The sequence below is a fragment of the Thalia democratica genome, chromosome 1 (assembly GCF_965202585.1).
Source record: "Thalia democratica chromosome 1, ktThaDemo2.hap1.1, whole genome shotgun sequence".
NCBI lineage: Eukaryota > Metazoa > Chordata > Thaliacea > Salpida > Salpidae > Thalia > Thalia democratica.
This window is the reverse complement of record NC_139165.1, coordinates 57,747,455-57,770,903: the sequence shown is the minus strand read 5'-3', so window position 1 is coordinate 57,770,903 and position 23,449 is coordinate 57,747,455. Positions and strand designations below refer to the sequence as shown.

At 26.4% G+C, this 23,449-nt stretch overlaps 1 protein-coding gene across 1 annotated transcript in view; it reads right to left on the bottom strand.

The window, feature by feature from the left end:
* LOC145849148 (uncharacterized) overlaps positions 1–22,077 on the bottom strand; it is a 60,352-nt gene extending 38,275 nt beyond the window's left edge. The window contains exons 1-16 of the mRNA XM_082954248.1: positions 21,685–22,077; positions 18,919–18,968; positions 18,051–18,093; positions 17,695–17,838; positions 14,518–14,580; positions 10,609–10,679; positions 7,611–7,648; positions 6,486–6,543; positions 6,217–6,334; positions 5,864–6,046; positions 3,901–4,040; positions 2,680–2,816; positions 2,354–2,472; positions 1,668–1,818; positions 715–819; positions 309–508 (exon numbers count right to left, since the gene is read on the bottom strand). Of these exons, the coding sequence (XP_082810374.1) occupies positions 309–508; positions 715–819; positions 1,668–1,818; positions 2,354–2,472; positions 2,680–2,816; positions 3,901–4,040; positions 5,864–6,046; positions 6,217–6,334; positions 6,486–6,543; positions 7,611–7,648; positions 10,609–10,679; positions 14,518–14,580; positions 17,695–17,838; positions 18,051–18,093; positions 18,919–18,968; positions 21,685–21,833 (1,769 nt within the window). The 5' untranslated portion in view covers positions 21,834–22,077. The remainder of the gene's footprint in view (positions 1–308; positions 509–714; positions 820–1,667; positions 1,819–2,353; positions 2,473–2,679; positions 2,817–3,900; positions 4,041–5,863; positions 6,047–6,216; positions 6,335–6,485; positions 6,544–7,610; positions 7,649–10,608; positions 10,680–14,517; positions 14,581–17,694; positions 17,839–18,050; positions 18,094–18,918; positions 18,969–21,684) is intronic.
* Positions 22,078–23,449: the final 1,372 nt, after the last annotated feature.

Genomic DNA, 23,449 nt, shown 5'->3' with positions numbered 1-23,449 from the left:
TGTTAATTTGTACTAATTAACATTCACTATTTAATCTTATTAAAAACACTATCCAACGTAAGTGCTTATCTCACAATTGTACACTTTAAAGATAGAGAGTAAGTAAATTTGTTTAGTAAAAGTTTTATTTTAAACCTTCCTTCTTCCTTTAAATAAGTATCTTAATCTTGTTTTCCCTAACGAGTTTGACGGCTTTTTAAGACCGGTCAAAAATGTTTTAAATACTTTTTAATAATCAAATTAGTTTTATAATGATTATAAATTTTTCTCATTCTTCATATTAAAAACTATAAAAACTAAAAACAAACGTAGGGTCTCCACTATAACTAAGTACAGCAGGCCTTAATCCGAAATGAATTATTAAAGGATATTGATGATCAACGTCATTAGCTTTGTTTTGTGTTTCGTAGTTTCCTTCTTGACATGGTTTGCGATCATATCTATCTAAATTATCTAATCTTAAACAACTTGGGCGTTTTCCAGGGTTTGTTACTATCATACCTCTCACCTTCATTAAAAAATATGTGTTTAAAATACGAATCCTAATATTTTAAAACTCATTTAATGCTGTTTTTACTTTAAATAACTAAGTACTTTTCTAATAGGTATTTCAATTTAGACTTTAAAAAGACTGGAAACAAAAAACTTTATAAAATTACTACACAAAATATTAAATATTAAAAAATTTAAGTAAATAAAATATAAAAAACAAACTTTTCTTATGTATGACCGCCATTCTTCATGAGAACATTTCATGCTCCAATTTAAGCAGTCTTGGTTGACTAATGACCTGTCATTTTCTAATAAGTACTCCAATACCTATAAAATTACATCATTTTAATATTTAATACTAAGTTATCATGTATAACTAAGTATAATTTTTCAATTAGAAAAACTTATCAACATAAATCAATTTTTTGTGATATACTATAAAAATTTTATATTATTACAATGTTACACTATTAAAAAAAAATTAATTAAGAGATAGCGTAATAAGATGTTAAATTAAAAAAATTCAAACAAGCAAAGCGCGTCTGAAAAAAAAAATCTTATTCATTTCGTTAATACTATGGTAGACTGTAATACTTTATAAGTCGTATCATTGTCATTATAGTAATGTAAAGTTTTACTATAGGTTAGCTGTTTGTAAGTTTAGTTGCTTTTAAATTGTTGCTAATTGTTTTTGCCTTTTATTACTCTTTTCATTACTTTATGAATAATTCGTTTGAAAATTCTTATTTCTTGTCAGTTTTATACTCTACTGATTAGATTTGCTTAAGATATTTTAGTTTGCTGAATTATGCGTCTTGTTTATTTTAGTGTATAGTTAATGGTCGGTAATGTTTCAATACTACAGTTTTATTAAACTATTTAAACTAGTCGGAAATATCAGTTAATAGTTATATTTTACATTTATATAAATTAAACTACTTATTTCACAAACATATATTGTTTATACTATACTGAAACTATAATTATAATAATTACAAATATAACTTTAAAAAAATAGCTATTATTTGAATGAAAACTACCAAACAAACAAACCTAAAAAAATATAAGTATATTTTAGACATCCAATAACATATTAGAGATACTGCTTATCATAAACAACTAGCATGATTATTAACTTTATTTGCGCATAAAAACTGATAAACTAAAAAAAAAACCTTTCCCAGGGATAGAATTTCTTTTCCTCCCTTGCTTAGATCACGCATAAATCTAGGATAAAAGTGAAATCTACGATGCTTTTTTTGTTCCTTTCCGTCATTGTGTTCATAAAACATACTATCGTTCCAATCAAATAGCTCTAATATATCACTGTGTGTGTATTAAGATTTTTAAAATTTTTAATTCATGCTTTTAAATACAGAATGTTTTGTCAAAAAATTATTTACAGTCTAAAAAAGTCAAAATATTTTTACAGTTTATGCTTAGGGTGGTTCGGATATGCAAACTTATCAAATTTCAAACTTTTTTTTTTATTAAAATTTATAGTGGTCAAAGTTTTAAATACTTTAAAATAATAATTCTATTTGAATAAGAATTGACAATGTTTATTTTTTAATAAACGAAAGATCTTTTCGAACCGTTTGTAAAAGACTGAGACAGTGATTTTTTGATGGTTCTAACATTTTTTGTTTAGTCATTATAAAATGAATAATATTATTAATTAAGTTCAAAAAAATTAATAGTTATTTCTTTTTTTTTTATTTGATAGACTAAATAATCAAATTTTATTAATGATTTGTAAAAAAAAACTAGCTTTAATAATTAGTAAACTCAATATTTTATGAACATTGAAAGACTTAAAAAGTATATATCAAAACTATTAATAAAAATTTAGTCGACTCACTAGAACAAAAAATCTTGAAACAGTTCCAGTCCTTTAATTGTAAAGTTTTCAGGCGGATCTTCTTCAATAAGCCAAATGGAATACTTTATTGAGTAACGAATAATGTCGCATGAATCAAGCTATTTTATTCATAAAATAGATTTACTATGAGTTGTTTTTAACAATTAATAGTACTTATTATCAACTAAGAATAAACTGAATGGATAAAAATTTATGTTCAGATCATTAATATTAAAATTTTGCGTAGCATCTTATACAGTTGTATAATTAAGTACTAAAGATAATTATAAGTAGCAAATCTAGTATAAAAAAAATTAGGAAATTACATCGTCAAGTTTCGTGTATGAAAAAAGTGAAAATCCTTCAAACAAGTAGTTATTTCCATCATGCTCAATTGTAGTCGGATTGCTTACAAGAAAATTATCTGCTGGTGCTACTGCTATCCGATAATGATACATTTTACCTGGTCAAATGCAAACTTTGTCAAAAATTGACTAAAAAATGAGCAAATTAGGCAAAAGCAAATCTTTTTTACTAATTTTTTAACTCAAGATTATAAAGGAGCTTCACGATATATTAACTAATTGGCTAACCTCGATGTAAAGTAAACTAGAATTTAAAAACATTAATTAATTAAATAATTAAGTTAAAATCTAAATTTTCTATTATAGTTAAGCACTTTAAAAGCAGATAAAAACCTTGATTTAGAAAATTCAGTATAAGGAAAAAATAGCTTCATTTCTGAAAACATTCATAACTTTTTTTTTTTGCAACATTTATGAATTAAGAAGAAAAAACAAAAAACTTTATTTTTGTATAGTATTTATATCTCAACTAAAGCTAATAAAAAATGTTTATAATGTTTAAATCCCAAAAAAACAGACTTTTCGTGTCTGGCAACTTGTTAACAATCTAAATTTTATATACTAATGACTTAGAAAACATTGTTTATGTATTTATTACTACTTAGTGTATTAAGCAAATCAGATAAAGATAATCACAAATAATAATTGATATACCTAAGGACGGTTTAAGAAATTTAAATACTACAATATTGTTACTGTGCTACTACTTGGTGGTATAAATAATAAAACAATGTCATCTGATTTTATTAATATGAACATTTTTATTTTAATCTAGTATTAACTAAAACTATACATTTAATAAAGGACATCAGTTTAAAGTTTAAGAGAGAAACTACAACGGTTCTTTACACCTGCTGTATGTATAACTTAGATTTTTATGACCTGGGTTCAACATGCGAAGTTACACGGCAAATTACTGTTATTTTTTATATCATAACTATTTATAACAATACTAAGTTTTTAAATAATTATAAACTAAAGTAATGGTAACAATAATTTAATTATAAACAAATACTGCTTTTAAAGTATAGATAATAAATAAAAACTCTTAATGCATGAAATAAATAAAATGATAAAAAAAACATAAAAACTATATTTAAATTTAACTAGTATAACACAACTTAAATGCTTATATATTTACGGAGTTACTTAACATTTTTCTCAAGTTAGTAAAAAACTAACCAATATTGTTTTTTAACGGGTCTAAGTCAACAGGTGGCGGTTTTTCTCCTGGATAAACTCGATGTTTTATACCTTGTTTTTTCTGCTTTTCAGTGCACATGCAAACTATCCCGTCATTCAGCCAATTTTTTGCATTAAAGCTAGAATTATATATCTTTTAAAAAAATAATCTAGCTAAACTTTATGACTAGATGAAATTATAATAACAACTTTAATTGTATATACAGGAGCTTTGTTACAAGGTCTTATTTTCAAGTATACAACAGATAATAGTGTTTTGATACAGTTAAATGAAGTTCAATTCAGTTACTTACAAAATTTTAATTCTCTATTTATTACAATATTTTACAAACAAGAGTTTTAAATTCATATCATTGTCAAATTTTCTATATTTTCGAAGTAAAACAGCATTTTGAATACTTATGTTATATAAAACATAGATATTTTATTAAGAAATAAAAAAACAAGTAACACAATAATATTTAAATTAATTGTTGACTATTATAATAAATATCAATTAAATATCTTTATTTCGTTATTTAACTAACCAAAAAGATTAAGAGGTCTCAAAATTTTTAACTTCAGTATTAATTAATTAGTAACCTACATCATTTTATACAGCTAACTTCTTTCAACTGTTAAGATTGGATAACAAAGTTTCCACTGTTTAATAAAAACAATCCTTTATGCGCCCTAAAAACTAGCCTGAGTTTAAGGGAAGACTTTAAAAAAATTCTATCGTTATTTACTTTTACCTTACGTATCTAACAAACTACAGTTAACAATATTAACTAATGATTTTCATCACACAACCTACAAAAATAGCATCCGAAACAACCTACGACCGCTTTCGTACTTATTAGGACTCATCAGACAGGCATAGTTGCAAGAAACCGGTCGTTTGAATAATTGTCTCGGATGCTGTTGTTGTTGGTCGTGTCGTTAAGTTCATTATTTATTATTGATGGTATGAAACACAGCTTTGTTTATGATAACCGAAATAAATACTGGTTAAAACTACAACTAGCTGATGATAGTTATCACTTTTAAGTAAATCTAAAAACAATTTAATTAAATGCTAAAAACATATGGTGTAAATAACTTTCTTTTTTTTTTTTAATAACTCAGCTACCAGTTGTTTGTAATTGCTTTTGAAAAATCAAAGTAAGTTCTAAGATATAAGCGATCAAAGTTAGTGAGTTCAATAGGTTCCTTTAGGGAGGCACTAACTAAAAAGACGAGATTGGACTGTTTCTTTAAAATTTATCTCCTCCTACAACTTTTGAGCAATCATTTTACTTTCTTAGTATAATATTTAACAAACTATGAACAACTTGTAGAAAACAGATATTTTTTATAAAAAGTAAAAAAAAAAGTGTTTTATTTAATTTTGATCATGATTACTTTTCAATCCGCGTTTTATAAGTTTTTTTGGACCTTTTCTGAAAATTGAAAGCAAATTACTTTAAAAACGAAGAAGATAGAGTTATAATAAATATTCATAATTCTGTAAAAATCGGCTTTGAAAAAATTCTAACGGTTGTATCGGAAACGTTTTACAAAATGGATAATATCTTCTTAGTTAAATGAACTTTTTGTTCTATAAAAAGTACCTTATAGTTTAGTTTAAAAAGGGTAAACTTTTATTATTATAAAAAAGTGTTTGACCACCCCTATGCCCCAAACATTTTTTTCTACTAATTTAAAGTACATGACCAAATATTCATTTTATACATATTGAACCATAATAAATATAATAAGAATTTTCCAAAAGGGTCGATACCGCCCCTTTTTTGGCGTTGTTAGTAAGGGGGGACGATACCTAGTAAGTTGGCAACAACTAACTAAGACCATCTCTAAAATACACTCAAACCCTCAATATAAGTTTTTCAATAAAAACCATTTGTTTTAGTGTACAATAAAATATCAATACCTTATAAATGGAAATTGGTTTAGTACTAACCACATTTCGGAATGGAGTGAGTCAGGGTGCTGTTTCATGTTTCTTATCTGTTTCATATGCTCCCCTGCTCTCTTTAAGTTAGTTATGTCATCTTCCTTCTCTTCATCATCACAAGATGGTATTTCGCCTTCTTCACAACCTTTACCCTCTACAACAACTTCTCTGAGAAAGGGTATGGCAAAACTAAAAAATAAAATTTCAAGTTAAGTTACGAAACATATAAAATAAAAAAGTTTTTATTAAGGTCGTTTTTTAACAAGGTAACACTGTGTAATTTAAATAAAATTATTAAAAGTCATATACTTTTATAGACTATATTTTTCAAACAAACTATAAAAACATAATGTACAAACGTAGGTGCTTTGGGCTGATTCTTGTTTATATAGTTTATTATAGACATTTGACTTTCAGCGGCTTTTGATTTAATTTTTTCAACTAACTGACGTGACCGTCTTGTATGAGATTCATTTACTGTTTAATTTTTAATTATTATTCTTTTTAACGTAAATTAACTATACTTATATAAAACATTTGTACTCAATTACTAACAAAGTTTTACAAAAATATTTAATCTTATACACAAAAATTATTGAAATATTAGTAATAGTAGTTTCACACTTACATTCAAAGTTTTTTTTTCCAAAGCTTTTTAAGAAGTCAAAAGTAATTGGTACCATTTTCTGTAAAGAATTAATTTTGTTTTTAAAAATTATAATAAAACCTTATCAGAAATCATTACTAGATCTTTACTTTTATCTTAATTCTTATCTTTCATGTACTTATAAAAACTATAAATTTGTTCTAGTAAAAGTTTCAAAATCAGTAGAAAATGATCATTAAATAAATATAAATACTTTAATAAATAATTCATTTTCCAAAAACTAAAAGTAAAATACTATCAAACCTTTAGGTTTATTAACATTAAAAAAAAATTTAACAATTTTACTATCAGTATTAAATTTAAGTAATAAAAGCTTTACTAATATTTTAAGTTAAAAACTTTTTTGATAGTCAATTTTTTATACTAATAACTAAGCTAGCGGTTGATTTTTTTTTTAAACTCAATCTAACTTTTGAGATTTAAGGATTAAAAGTTTGAGGCTTCAATAAGTTCCTTTATGCAAAATAAGAGTAAGAAATAAGACTATTTCATTAAAATTTTATCTTATCCTAATGTTTTTGAGCAATCGTTTTCAAACATTGTCAGTCTATTTAAGTTCTCACTGTTTTTCTTTATAACTCTGACATAATGTTCTTTATATTGCAGGAAAGATTTACTTAAATTTTGAAGTAAGTTTCTAAACAAAAGTAGGAGGAAATAGATTTTTAGTAAAGTTTTCAGAATTCTTAGATTATTAGACATAAAAAATTTTCCGCCATACTTTGTAGTATTAGAAACTTTTTACATACTTACTATATCTCAATATTTACTTTAAATTTATATTTCATTGGTTTTATATTATTGCATACTGTTAAAGCCTTCAAACAACGGCAAACAATAGTTTTATTTTTAAGCGTTGGACCCAAATATAGGCTTAACTTTAACTACTTTTTTTACAAACACCTATCTTGAAATAAAATATTATAATGAATTTAAATATCTGCTGAACTCAAGTATATATGATCATAATAGATTTATTAACAATTCTTAACATACATTATTCATTTTTAAAAAGATGTTTTTCGACTAGATAGAAAAATGTTTTACAAAAAGTCGTTAATACATTTTTTCCTAGCCGTGACTTACCCTCAATTCACTTGCTTCTTCTCTTTTTCTTTGAGAGTCTAAAAAAGATTTATTTAAACTAATTGTAGTATTATTTTTCATTAATATTATGATACATCAGGCTTATCCTTTAAAAAATAGGTACACACGGCATAAATGTTCTTTTAACAACAGTAAATACAGACTAAAAAACGTTTATGCAAACTTAGAGTATCGCATATTTTTTAATAACTTATTTACTGACACAACAATCCTTAAAGTGTTTTTGCTTAACTTGTATTAAAATATGTTTATATAAAAATATATAGTGATGTATTAAAATATATATAAAACAAACTATAAAATTTTCAAATTCTAAATCTCTGTTAAAAACAACAAGACAATTTTAGAAATACTGGAACATATGTTTCATAAAGACAAAAAAGATTGTCTTTAATCTTCAGCCAGTTCAAATTTAAAATAAAAAGCACTTTGGTAAACAATAAACTTTAGCTTTACTCATGAGTATCTGAGGTTATATATCTCATAAACGAAACAGTCGTATAAATCTATTGTTTTTTATAAAACCAAATAAATGTTTAGCTCCATTTCAATTTGTCGAGCGATATCGACCAGAACTTTTTTTTTTAATAATATATATACATGTATAGAAAATAAGGTGATAATTTGTGCTTAATTACTTACTACAGAGCCAACTCGAAGGGCTTTTAAATAATTTATTAGGAAAATTCGATTATAAAAATTCCAGAATATATGTTTCATAAAGACAAAAAAAAGATCGTCTTTAATCTTCAGCTGGTTCAATTTAAAATAGAAAGCACCTTAGTAAACAGAGATGCAAAAATTATTAAAAAAAAAATATGACGTAAGAATTGAATACTGTACATTACAAATATTCGGTGCAAAAATCGATTTTCCATCTAACTAAACTCTTTTGTCGAGCTCTGTTGACTAAAACTGAAAAAACATATTCATATGTAGAAATAAGTTGATTAACTACTACGTCATCTTGTTTTTTATATAACTTTTGCATCTCTGTTTACCAAAATTCTTTTTATTTTTAATTTGAACTAGCTGAAGATTAAAAACAAACTTTTTTGTTTATATGAAACATATGTACTAGTATTTTTAAAATCGCATTTTACTAATAAGTTATTTAAAAGCCCTTCAAGTTGGCTCTGTAGAAAGTGATTGAGTTTAAACAGTCACCTTATTTTCTATATATATATATATATATATAAAATTAGATTAATATTCAAACTTGAACACCTTCTACTGAGCCCACTTGAAGGGCTTTTAAATAATTTATTGAAATGACAATTTTAAAAATACTGGAACATATGTTTCATAAAGACAAAAAGGATTGTCTTTAATCTTCAACCAGTTCAAATTTAAAATAAAAAGGACTTTGGTAAACAAAGATGCAAAAGTTTACAAATAAACAAAAGCAATATGACGTAAGAATTGAACATTGTACATTACAAATATTACAAATATGCAAATCATTTATTCATGTATGGCGAATTTGGAGAGATTAATTAAGTCCATAATCAAAGAATTTTAAACAAAAGTAATTTAAACAAAAATCAGTGTAATTGCGCTGGTGGCTGTAAATATAATTTGAAGGGGGGCAATTGCCGGTCAGAGAACATTTTTTACAAGGCAACAGTTAATTATGACCTTGAAAAGAAGTTCTACATCGGCTTATGCTCCACTCAATTCAGATTTCGGTATGCTAACCATAAAAAATCCTTAAAAGGTGGTGTATACGAAAATGAAACTGAACTTTCGAAGTATGTTTGCGGCCTTAAGCGCAAAAACATTTATTTTAAATTAACTTAGGAGGTGATAAAAAGAGCACAGCCAATAGCAGATGGTAACAACCCTATTTGTAGGCTGTGCTTAAAAGAATCAACAGCCGTTATGTATGTGTTAAAAAAGGAAGGTTGTTTAAATAAGAGGAGTGAATTCATATCGTCTTGTCGACATATGAAAAAGCTCCTCTTAAAATCCAACAAATTTTGAAGTATTTTATAGTCAATTAACTGTTATTTTCGTTAATTTTAGTTGTTTGATTAGTTAGATGGTAGATCGATTTTTGTACTGAATATTTGTAATGTACAATGTTCAATTCTTATGTCATATTGTTTTTGTTTATTTGTAAACTTTTGCATCTTTGTTTACCAAAGTGCTTTTTATTTTAAATTTGAACTGGCTGAAGATTAAAGACAATCTTTTTTGTCATTATGAAACATATGTTCCAGTATTTTTAAAATCGTCATTTCAATAAGTTATATGTATATATATATATACATTATTTTTGTCTAAAATCAACTATCTATTATTACGTAATACCTAATTTTGTATAATTTTATTGCTGTACTTACAAGTTTGCTTTTCGTTGAATAAAACTTGGCTGAGGACGCGTATTAAACGCAGAAACAGCTGTACCAAGCAAAAGTTTATTTTGTGTATGTTATTTCTATATATATATATATATATATTAATATTTTTTTTAAGTTTTGATCAATAGAGCTCGACAAGTTAATTGGAGCTAAATACTTATTAAATTAAATAATAAACACCAGGTTTTATACAGCTGTTTCGTTTATGAGATATTTCTATCTCATATACTCCTCAGTATAGCTGAAATTAAAGCAGATTAACGAAACTAAATAAAACAATTTTCTATACAAAGAGCATAAATATTTTCAAAAATTACACTCACTAACAATTAATTTAAGTACAACCCAAATTTTACAAAAAAAAAAAAAAACAAAGTATTCTAAGTTTTTCAAAAAAATTAAACTAAGTTAGTAACTAAAATAAATACACGATGCTAACACAATTTTTATAGTAATTATTTAATAATTTTATTAAACAAAATTGATAAACTAAGTTATTAAATAGTATAGTTAGTTTCGTCTATTTTTTTAATTTAACTACATACTAAAATAAAAAAGCTATTGAAATTTTTTTAAGATTAATTTAAAATATGCAGAGCGAAAAAATAAATTACTTAAAGGTTCTGTCTCGGGAATGAATGGAACCATCTTTTTTTCGTGTCTTTTACTTAACTTCTGTTTAAACCTATAAAAAACATCAAAGTAGTTAGTAAATTTATCATTAAAGATTTTTTTAAAGTATGATTTTCGAAATAACTGTAATTTTAATTTTGTCATGCTAGTTTAACATATGGAACTTATGTTTATCTTAAACTTTAACACAACACTTAAGTTTTAACAACAACATTTTAAACTCAAATAGTTTTCAACATGTAATTCGAATAGCTATTTTTTTTAAGTTTTGTTTTGGTACCGATTTTTATTTGAAAACTTATATTTAAATTTCTTATTTTGAAAATTCTGAAGGCTTATTTATTAATTTTGTTTAGCACTCAACAGAATTAAATTGCTAAAAACTGACGTTAGAATAAATATTATAAATTTTAGTTAAGTATAAATAATATCTGACTTTTTTTAATAGTTACGTCAAACAGAGTCAAATATAAATAGTTTGTGTAGAGGTTTAAATTTTGATTAAGTAATTTTCTACTGATTCTAACTTATGTTTAAAATACCACATTATATAATTCAACATTACATCTCCTGGAATTATTTTTGTCAAACCACACAAGAATTGAAGATCATTAAATTCACGACAAATAGAGCTTTTAATATCTGAACAGCCGACTGCTTGGAATAAGAGTTCAATAATATTCACATAAATTTTGTTTAAAAGGTTTTTCAAAAACAGTCATCAGGGAAACAATTGAAGTATAACCCTCTGCTGTTATATTCTCTTCTACTTTGTATGTTTCTTCTTTAGTAGGTACGGTTTCTACAGTTGAAGGTTTGGTTGTAGCTGCGTAAGAATCTGCTAACAGCTCGGAGTTACTTTGTTGAGCTTGCCTATTGTAACTCGAAGCCTTATCGGCCGAGTGTGCACGCTTCGTGTGCTTCTTGACCATACCAGAGATGCTGGATGACGAAAAGGGTTTGAGTTTCCTGGTATTGAAACTCATACGTCAAGGTATTAACCAAACGTAGAGTTCTCGTAATGAAATCTATAGCAATTAACCGAGTTGGAACTCAGTAATGCAAACAGTTAAGAATTTACCGCAATTAACCGAGATAGAACTCAGTAATGCAAACAGGTAAGATTTCTACCGCAATTAACTGAGTTGGAGCTCAGTAATGCGAACTGTTAAGATTTCACCGCAATTAACCGAGTTTGACCTCAGTAATGCGAACAGGAAACAAGTATGGTTAATCGAAGCTCGTCTAGTATTATGTTGACCACTTATGGTGGTCAATTGATTAGTAACTATTTAATTAGACAAAAGTTATTTTTGTAATAAAACGTTAATTTCCTAAGCTTTAACTTTAGAAGTTTAAATTTACTTAATTATATTTTAATTTTACTAAATAGAGAATTAGCAAACTAAGTTTATTTTACAGTTTTTAACAATACAATACGATATAAAAAGAGACACTCACACACGTGCAGGTCAGAACCCAAAGGTTGATAATATCTCACTGGATTTTACTCGCGATTTGGTTTTAAAAGGACCAAATCGATCTATGGTTAATCAGATGGCTGTCGCCTAGGGGTGGTTTCTAACTCCGGTAGTCGTCTTGGGTTGAAACTGAATCCCTGAATCGAACGTCTAAGCGGAATGGCTAAGTGGAAACTGCCTCTTCGCTGAATGTATATACTCAAAGCCTTCTGTGAGAACTTGCGTTAAGTCAAACGTCTTCGCTGAGTGTGTAGTTATGAATGCCCGCGCCCTTACCGCGACGTTTGGTTTTGTGCGGAATGGCTTGCGTAGAAAAAGGTTACTCTCTTCTCTCGGAAGCAGTGTGAAGCAGGCGCAATGCTTACAGAAGCAATTCAAATCAAAATGAATCGCTTACCCTCCTTCGGTCCACATCTGTTCCCAGTCTACCTCAACCTTTCTTACATGGCTGAAAATTCAATTAGGTTGGCTAGATAAGCTTCTCTAGATATTAAGTTTTATTACCGTTTCTCTACATTATGAGTACAACACTAACAGCCTGCTTAACGGAAAAGTGAAAGATATCACACCTACCAAGAATTAAGAAACTTAGTACAAGTTTTCAGTCGCGATTTTTTAAATGACGGCGTAAGTCTTACATCTCAACTTTTCTTTGTCAGACGATAGCAGCATGTAAGAAAAAGTTTATTTCTAACGGCGACGTAATGCCAAAAGGTAAACAATCATCTATCTATGAACATCCTGTAAGCATTATCTGCTTGTTCCGAGAGACTTTAAAAGAAGAAAAGACTTTTTACTCTTGTCTATAACTATATAAAGCCGAGCGCGGCTTGAAAGGGGAGTTTTTTGCAGTTTTTCAGTTTTTGAATATTCTTAATAGAATGTTAAAACTTCCGTCGTAGTTAAGCGTCACAGCTTTTTTATTTAAAGCGAGTGCGCTTTTTACTTGCAGGTTCAGACAATTTTCGTTTCGGCTAGCTATCATTGTTGGCAAGAATAGTTACAATTAGTTACAATTAAAGCAAACGCTATATTGTTTAAGCAGGCACTTTTTAGATTCTTTGTGAACCAGATTTCAGTATATTTTGTTAGAATCGTGTATTGTTTGACTTAGTAACAAACAGGACCTCGAAGAACGTTTGCCAAAACGTGTTTCGGTCTAGTTGTGAACGTCACTTAGATTGTATTTTAGCGATTAATATACGTTCAGCTTTCATTGTTTTTTAGTAACTGTTACTCAGCATTGCACTTATATTGTAGTCTACTGACTTCAATAAACACCGCTGAGAAACGAAAGCAAATGTAATTCAATACACTTTTCAGCTTTTGTTGTTCGCTACAACCGTTTTTCGAGCTCCACTCTTCTACAGTGAGTTATTTTCCAGTAAAATCGCCGAAAAACTAAAGCAGATGTATATTGGTTTGTATTTATTTCCAGCTTTCGTTGTTTTGTTTTTTAAACAATCGTTTCTCAAGTAAAAACTTCTATTGTAGTTCAACCGAAGCGGACTTTTAGAAGTTTCATACGCTTCAAGTCCTAGCTTTGCTCTGACTACAGTAACAATTGCTGAGGACTGTAAACAAACGCTAATACATTTAATAAAAGTTGCCCTGCAAACAAACCATCAAGCTCTGACTTGCATGTGTGTCAGTGTTATTTTTTATCGCTTTTTTTTTAATAAACTTAGAGTGCCAAACCTATACTTTTATTATTAACAGTAGAACGTAGTTAAGTAAGTTCTAAAATTGATAACATTAGTGTATCGTATTTTGTTCTATATTAAGTTTATATAGTAAAGTATACGTTGAAATCACTAGGATTAAATTAAAGATTTACTTTTTAGTCTATATGAAGATTATATGAAGTATATATTAGAATCATTATTGACTAAATTAAACTACTACGGAATGACGCATAAGTTAATAGAACCAGAGGGTTATAACCCCTCAAATTGTGCTGAGAACTACGTAGATAGCAACGAGATGTCTATAATTTAACATTTCATATATAGCGGAATTTTTAGTGTTAATATTATTGTCAGTTTTTGTAATTTTTTACTTTTGAATTCAGTCTTAAGTAAATTTTTGATCATTTCTTTTCTTTAAATTATATTTAAACAAAACTCTAGATCCGTCCAGAAATATTTAATCCAAAGCTTAAACCTTTACACAGACTATTTACATTTGATTCTGTATGATGTAACTATCTTAAAAAAATGTTCAAAAAAAATTTATACTTGATTAAAATTTATACAACACTAATGTCAGTTTTTACCGATTTTATTTTGTTGAGTGCTAAACGAAATTAATAAATAAACTTTTTGAACTTTCAAAATGAGTAACTTATATGTTCCTAAATACTCTTTTACAGTAAAAGTTTATAATAATTCATTAGATATAATAACTAACCTGCTATAAGTTTTTTGTAATATTGTTGTTGCAGATACAGTTGAATCTCCTTTTTGAAGTATTCTGCACGAACAAATATAAGCAACATAATTAAATTGATTTTTTTTTTTAATTCTCACTTATATCACTTAAAAAACAACTTTGTAACTAGTTAGTAGAGTACAATCGAGTATTAAAATTAAATAAAAAATATTAAGTAGTACAAAAATAAACTCTAAACTTTAATTTTAATTTAATATTTGTTTAAATGGTTATTTTTTATGTCAACACTTTGGTCATCAAACCACAAGCTCCTAGTAGATTAAGTGCCAATTATATTTTAACTTTCAAGTTTATCATTTAGTGACAACAGAAAAAAAATTAATTGTTTCGACTTACAAACAGTATTTATTGTTTACAATGATACTAATCTTTGCAAGTAAAGTTGTGCGGAAACTTTATGGTGTGATTACACCGGGTGCACGACCATTCAAGTTCGTATCTTTATTAATTAGATATGTAGCTTCTTTTAATTTTTTGAGATATGACCTTTGAAACATTTTTTAAAGAATTTAAATTGTTATGTAACCTATTACTCCAAGTACACTCGTAAAAACTAATCATCAAAATTATATTATATAACTATTCCGTTATATAAAACTCGATATCACCAAATTTACTAAACTATAATATGAAACACTTTAATTTACGCAATAAAACTTGCAGAAAAATTCACATCGATTACTGATAACAACGAAGACAGCAACATGCAAATCAACATCTTTTATGAAAACAAAACATAGGAAAATTCAATGCCATAGATTTGTTCAACGTTAGCATAGGATCCTACAACGGAGCTTAAAAATACGGTATGGTAGACTCTTTCTGCTAAACAAAATCAAAATATATATACTGTTTAATAACGGGGAGTTTGGAACATATAGAGAAGACGGTATCGCGGTTATACAATCCAAATCGCCAAGAAACGCGGAAATTACAGCCAAAGCACTACGAAAAAAAATTTATAAATGGGTTTCAAAACAACGGTAGAAGCAGGACTTATACAAGTTAATTTCATAGACAAAGAACTAAAGCATACATGACTTTAAGAAAACTAAATTCAGATATTCTTTATGTAAGCAGCCAACCAAACCACCAACGACAAATCGTAAAACTATTAATAAAAGATTAAAAAATCCATCAAGCAATGAAGAACCATTAAACCGTATAAAACAAGATCATCAAAAGCCATCAAATCGCTGACTACAAATCCAACTTAGTATACCAAATAACAAATCCTTAAACCAAATTTAAAAAAAAAAATTAATTCAACCCGCCTCTTTTCCTAACAGTAGCCACAAAAGTAGGTAAGATTTTTTTTTAATTTACTAAACCATCAATTAGACATAAACAACCCATAACACAAAACATTAAACAGAACCACATCAAAAATAACGTATAGTTCGTTAGAAAACTTTAAAAGTAAAATTATTAAACACAATAATAAAATATTAACCAACATGAACGTCAAAAAACAAGAAAAAAGTCTGCAACTGTGGGAACGAAAAATTCCCATTAAACAACAGCTGCTTAGCAATACTCTATGAACTAAGGTTCAAACATAAAAATAGAAAATAAAACAAAATTTTACGTAGGCAAAAATAAGTAATACGAAATTTAAAAGCATATACCGGAATCATAAGGCAAGTTTTAACAATAGACTAAAAAGGCAGAACACAGAACTGTTGGATTAAATATGGAAACTATTAGATTCAAACAAAGATAACAGCCTTAAATGGGAAATACTTTAGAGACTTAAGTAGATAAAAAATACAAGCTAAGAAGTATAGATAAAACTTTATAGAAAAAAATAAACTAATGTTTTTTCTTGATTAAACTTAAGATTTTGTTGATAAATAGCACTACTTACAAAAACAATTTTGGTAGAATAATATTTTCAGAAGAAATTGTGTAGTAGCAAAAGTAGATGTATCAAAAATATATTTGATTTAAGGCCATAGGGGAGTCTGACTTTTTTTTTAGAAAAATTAACTTTGGCTTTAATAAGAAAGCTTTAAGTACAAACTACAAGCCAGTTTTTATAGAATTCAAAAACATCATTTAACTTTTGAGAAATTTTATTGTTTGTAAAAAGTTTCCGATACAAACTTATGGACCGAAAACTTTTTAGGGTCAATTTTCTGGAAAGTTTTAAAAATCACTAAAAATCTATCTGCTCATTTATTTTTCAAGCAATCTTCTTCAAATTTTCAGGAAATTTTTCTTATATTATAAGAAAAAAAACGTTACTTATTAATTTTTATAGTTTAAAGAAAATAAAAAAATTTAAGACAAAAATTTAAAAAATACCTTTTTTTTCAAAAAAAAAAGGTATTTTTACTTAAAATTTTTTTTAGTTAATAATAAAGCTTTTTTGTTATTGTATAAAGATTAGACTGTGAAAGTTTGAATAAGATTGCTTAAATAATTTAGGAGGAGATTTTAAATTAAATCGTCTTTTTTCGCTGTTTTAGTTTTCCCTTCCGATAGCTATTATGCAGCCCAACTTTGACCAGTCATATATCAAAAAATTATTCAAATTTTATGAAACAGTAAAGATCAACTTGAAATTTAGTTCAAACTCTATAAATTAAGATTAACTTATAAAAATCATGGCTTACCCCCTCCCCCTATGGCCTTAATATATCACATTTCCTGTCGGATAGCAAAATTAAGAAAATGCTTTTGTTTTCATTAACTTTTTTAAGTAACTTACATTTTTCTAAATCTAACCTAACAACATTACAATCTTCATATACTAGTAACTTTAAGCTACAAGTTTTACTTAGATTCTATTCAGTTTTTTGTTATAATATTTTTTTTTAATTTCTTTCATTTCAAGTTTAGCATAATATCTTCCTACATGTTATTATATAAGTTTTTACAGATTTTTAACAACTGAAGATCTCGTTTTCAAACGAGTGAAAAATTGTATTGTTAATAAAATTTAAAATATATTATTGAACTTTTTTAAACTGTAGAGGGTTGATCATTAAATAAAAATTATATGCACATGAGATTGTCAAGCTTAAGGAAATATGATTCTACTCAAGTTTTTTTTTGGCAAACGTTTTAAACGTCTTATATTTTTGTGTTAACTAAAATAAATGAAAACTAAAATTATAGTCAAAAATTTACCGCTTGTAGAGGTCTCCATGCTGTGAGCATTGTATAAATGAAGCTTTAAGTTTATCTTTAAGCTTAGAAGTATTAACTTTTTGTTCTGCAAAATCGTCCAAGTCTTCGTCGAAGCCATTACTTTTCGTTTTAAATTTTTCTTTCCTGTTTTTTAAGTAAAGACAATGTTGTATCGAATTTTGTAAATTCCAACCCATGACTGTTTAATTCTAATAATATATTTAGTAAAGAATTAATAGCTTATTATACTTCAAAATGATCTGACTCGTTAAATAATAACAACAAACTAGAAAAAAAAAGAACTATTTAAATACGATACTTGTATAAAAAAAACAAAAACTTGATAAGACAATTACTTGTGCTTTTTTGCTTCAAGTGGTAATTTTTCAGAGGAAAATCCTGTAAAGTTATTAAAGAAGTTTACTATACATAAAACATTTAAAACTACAAATTACAGTAGAATTTTTTTTGTTAAAATATTTTGGTTAAATAATTTTAAATTATTGTTGATGTTGAGAATAAAAAAGTAAAAGTATAAATTTTTTTAACAAAACTTAGTTAAAGCATTATATTAAAGTTTAAAATCGTGATCAACTAATTCAAACTAAAAACTTGTTTCAATAACATCGAAAAACTAAAATTATTTTAAATAAATAACCTTTTTTTTTGTCTTATAAAAGTTAAAGTTCATAAAACTTATTTTTTACACTATATAAGTGTTAACTAATTACTTTAAACTAACGTTTTAGTTTAAAAATAAAAACATACAATAAACAAATAAATAAAATAAAATGTTAAAAAGCTTTAAGATTAAATATATTTATAAAAACTAAGTTCTAATTTATTTCTATCTAGACTTTTATTATAAAGCTTTGACTCAGATATTATATGTTTAAAAATTGTTTATCTATGCACTATGACAAAACCTTTTTTTTTAATTGTTGAAAAGCTTTACAATTAACTAAATTTATTAAAAACCAAGTTTAAATTTATTTCTATCTATACTTTTTATATAAAGCTTTGACTCAGGTATTGTATGTCTGAAAAATTATTCTCTATGCACTATGACAATTTTTTTTAATTAAAATTTTTATACCCAAAAAATATAAATTTAAATTAAACAACCACAAACTAGCTACTTTTATACTTACTGGAAGTAACAAAATGACATTATAATGGTATATATTTTTGATAATGGATTTTTAAAGTTCTTAAAAAGCTTACTTTTCGTAGTCCTTGATTTTTCTTCAATTTTCTTATCTTTCGAAGAAACCCTGATGACAAAATAATGGCTATTACAAACCATAAATGTAAAAGTACAACAAAACTATAGAATATATTCAGGGTTTCCACTAACATTTCAAAAAAGTCAGTGTTAGACTTGGAGAAATAAATTCAGTGTAATTTTTCATGAAATAGACTTATACTGCTAAAAGAGCAAGCATTTTCGAAGATTCTTTTCATCTTGATTTTTTTTAATAACCTTTTTTCGATAGTTTTTAAAGATATAATAAATTTATTATTAATGCTTAACATATTATTTATTCTTTAATTTGGTAATTACAGATCCTAACTAAATGAATAACTTTTATGAGTTAGGTATTTGTCAATATTACTTGAAGTGATTATAAATTATTAACATCTTTATTTATGCATATAGTTTATATATGTTTGTATTATTCGTTATATAAAACACGCATTAATATCTTCATTTCTACATAGTACTAACAATTTCTCAGAATTCAGCTTTTCAGTTATTGTACAACTGCTACCATTTTTATGTTTATTACGAGCTTTGACTCGTTATTTAAGTTAACATTATTTTTAAATAAAAAACACTGAAATAAGATCAAAAAATAAAAAATAATAATATTAACAAGGCCCGCCATCATCCAAAATTTGCCACACCTATTAAACTCAAAAAATTAATTATTTACAGATATAACAACACTAAAAACAAGTGACATATTAGTTTGATTTGTTGCAGTCACCAGCTAGCCCCTCACACTCATCAGTGCTGACATTCAAGGTCTTTAAGTCGCACTTGCAAATGATCTAAAAAAAATGTGTTGGGCAACTGCAGTTGCGTTGGCCAACATTTAACTTGCTGAAAAAAAAACTTTTAGATTTGCTGTCACCTATACTTAGAACATGACCAAAACAGTGAAGTCTGCGCTGGTTAAGGGAAAAGTACATGGTAATAATATTCATTAAAAGTAATAATATTACACATAATAAAGTGGGAACATGTCTAAATTGCACAAGAATAAAATTGCCCGATTGCACAAAGCCAAATTTTCACAAGGGCACAAACTTGCACTAGGGAATAAAATTTCACAAAGACGATTTTTCATAAGTTACATTTTTGTTCAAGATTAAAAAAATACAGAAAGAAATTAAAAATTAAAAAAAAAACAGAGAAAAAAAAACTAACAAGTTACTGACCGAGGGTAAGGGTTGGGAGTAACAGTGATAGTAAAAATAAAAATAATTAAATAGCTAATAAAATTTTTAAAAAAAAAAGTTAATTCAAAAAAAAAACTAACAACCTAAGGTAAGGGTTATGGGAAACAGTGATAGTAAAAAAAATAATAAATTTGAAGAAACAAAAAGTAAATAAAAAACTATTAAAAAAAGTTATTAACCGACCAAGGGTATAAGGGTTAGGGGTAACAGTGATTGTAAAAAAAAACTAAATTTAAAAAAAAATTAACACTAATAATAAAAAAAATAAATAAATAAAATTTAACCCGTGCAAAAATGTCTCCGTGCAAAATTGTCTGCTTGTGCAAAAGTTTGTTTGTGCAAAAAAGACCCTTTGTGCAAAAGTTTCTTTGTGAAATTTTATTTTTGTGTAGTTTTAACTTTTTGTGCAATTTTGTCCCCTAGTGCAACTTTTTACATCTGTGCAAATTTGACAGTTACCCTAATAAAGTAGTGGAAACCCTGTTATTAGTATGTGGCTAAATCAGTTATACTAGAGTCTAGTAATTAGACTAAAAAATCTAAGAATCAATTTACTTATACTAACAGAAAATATAAAATAAGTCATTCAAAATTTTATAGTTCAATCCAGTGTGGTATGAACACTGTTATAAATATGAAGCAGTGCATTCATATTAGTAGAACAAAAACTAAAAACCTAGAAATTATATCTCACCAAACATTAAATTTAATCTATTAAAACTTAAGGGCATAGGGGTGCACTGTATCATTAGAAAACCTCGGTAAAATACTTAAAGTTTTGATAAATCAAGCATCCAAAAAGCTTGTTGTTGAAAAAGTTATTAAATTCTAAATTACTGCTTACAGTATTTTAGTAATATCACACATTTATATTTACTAAATTAAATTATTTTTATCTCAAGAATTTTTAGATTACTGTCAATAGTTTTGATAAAACTGTCATTTTTTTGTAAATGAGAAATTAATACCTCGAGTAAACAAAAATAATTGTGTTTTTAATATAACTATTAAACAGGGTTGCCACTGGTTTTTGAGAAATTCCTTCCAGGTTTTAAAAACTACACATGTTTGGGTCTATTTTTAGTTGAAATTGAGTTTAAGGTTAAAAACTTTATTAAGTAGTACAACAAGATTGAAAATATACTGTAAAGCTAATCTAAATGTGTTTTTTAACTAATTTTTTTTTGATGAAGACAAAACTTGTTTATTTACATGATTGATTTTTTGTTTTAAATTAATTTTACTACTTTGCATGAAAAATTGATTAAAATTCCAGCTTTTATAGTGATTTTTGTTAAAAATTCCAGGCTTTTCCGATTTTTTTTCCTAGTTGCTAAATTCCAGGTTGTTCCAGGATTACAGGTTTGTGGCAACCCTGTATTAAAGCATGCTCTACACTATTCTAGACATCACTTTAAACAATATAAAAAAAACTTCAGTACCATTATTCATATGTTTGTAGCTTGGTGGGGTAGTAGTTATATATAATTTGTTATAATATTTAGCAATTAATATAAAACTAACTGATCTCTTACGTAAACACTTTTGATATTACTTTGAGATTCTTGCCTCTGACAGTCCAAATTTGATAAGCTAGAATTAGAGTTGATTTTGTTTTTTGTAGTTTTAGTTTTCAACTGAACATTAGTTGAAAAACCTAACTTTTCTTCCATAGTAGGTGGTGCAGCGTACAGTCTTTTAACTTCATTTTCAGGTACAGCACTGAGTTCATTTATGTTTTTATATAAGTTTGCAGATTGTGATGCATAGCGTGCATCATAGTCTTGTTTATAATATTTTTTAAGTGTATCTATCCTTGGATAGTCTTGTGGTTTCTTGTACTCTAAGTTTGAACTATTTAATGCATGAGAATGAGATACACTATAAGGTCCACTGTCTGTATAATAAGATGAAGGTGTAATGGCATATCTGTGAGAATAATATCCTTCTCTGTAATACATAGGTCTTTGGTCTAAGTATTTGGAAACTGAGCAAAATGAATCTTCATTTGCAAAACTTAAACGTTTTGAGTTATGATCATTGGATACACTAAACCTTTTCTTTTTATCTTCTATTTCATAATTGAAGAAATTTTTTGAATTTTCAGACATTTGTTTAATAAAGTATAAATTACTATATTTTTATCTATATAAATATTAATACTATTTTATACTATTTTTAGTAAAAAACTTAGATTAAAAAAAAATTGGCATAATTTCCTTAGGAATGCTTTAAAAATTTAAACAGTTTAAAAATTAAATTACACTAAAACAGTTCTTCTAAAAGTGTATAATCAGTAATCACTAAGAATGCATTGCTCAGTTGTCAGTCGACCCGCTATATCTCAAAAATTATTTTCAGTTTAAAAAATCTGTAAAAAGCAACTTGTAGCTTAACTAAAACTCAATAAAATAAGACTAAATTGTAAAAAAGGTGATTAATCCCCCTATGCCCTTAATATAAACTCAAATCTTGTTAAATACTGATTTCAGATTTAAAAAAATTTAATATTATTTCTATTATTTCTATTTTATTGCAGTCAGCAGAAGAACTAGCTGCAAGGCTAAAAGTCTTTTAAAAAGCATTTCAAAAACAATAAAATACATGTTGTTGAACAAATTTGGGTATACAAAATAACAAATTATTAAAACTAGATTAACTAAATCTCATTCTAGATCTAGATAAAATATTGCAAATATTTTCAAAAATTCTTAAAACTACCATGAGATGTTTATAAAAAATCAAGACTGTCCTGAGTCATCTTGAGTTTAAAAGAAAAAGCAAAACATTCTGTGTTATCCTAAGTTACCTTGAGTCTTGCTGAGATTTACTAGAAATTCAAAATATGCTGAGTTTTTCTGAGTACCTTGAGTGAGGGGTGATTTATGCAAAATGAATTCTAATAACTGTAAAAGGTAGATTTGATAGTTAGGTAGATCATGAGTGATCTTAAACTGTTCTTAGTCATCCTGAATTATTTCAAATTCTTTAAAATAAAAACTAACTTTACAAAATCTATAAAAATAAGAAAATGTGGTTATAAAATAAGAAAATATTGGAACTAAATCTCATTAAAATTCCAAAAAATCCTGGTCTTGGTTTTACAGAAATCAAAATACAATCCTGATATTTTATGAAAAACATAAATGGTATGAGTTATCCTGGGTGTCGTCCTGAGTGTGTGGGAACCTTTTAAAATAGTCTTTTTTTTTTTTGCTTTTTTAGATTGCACCTCCCATAAGAAACCTATTGAACTCTAACTTTGATTTTCATACCTCATAAATTACTA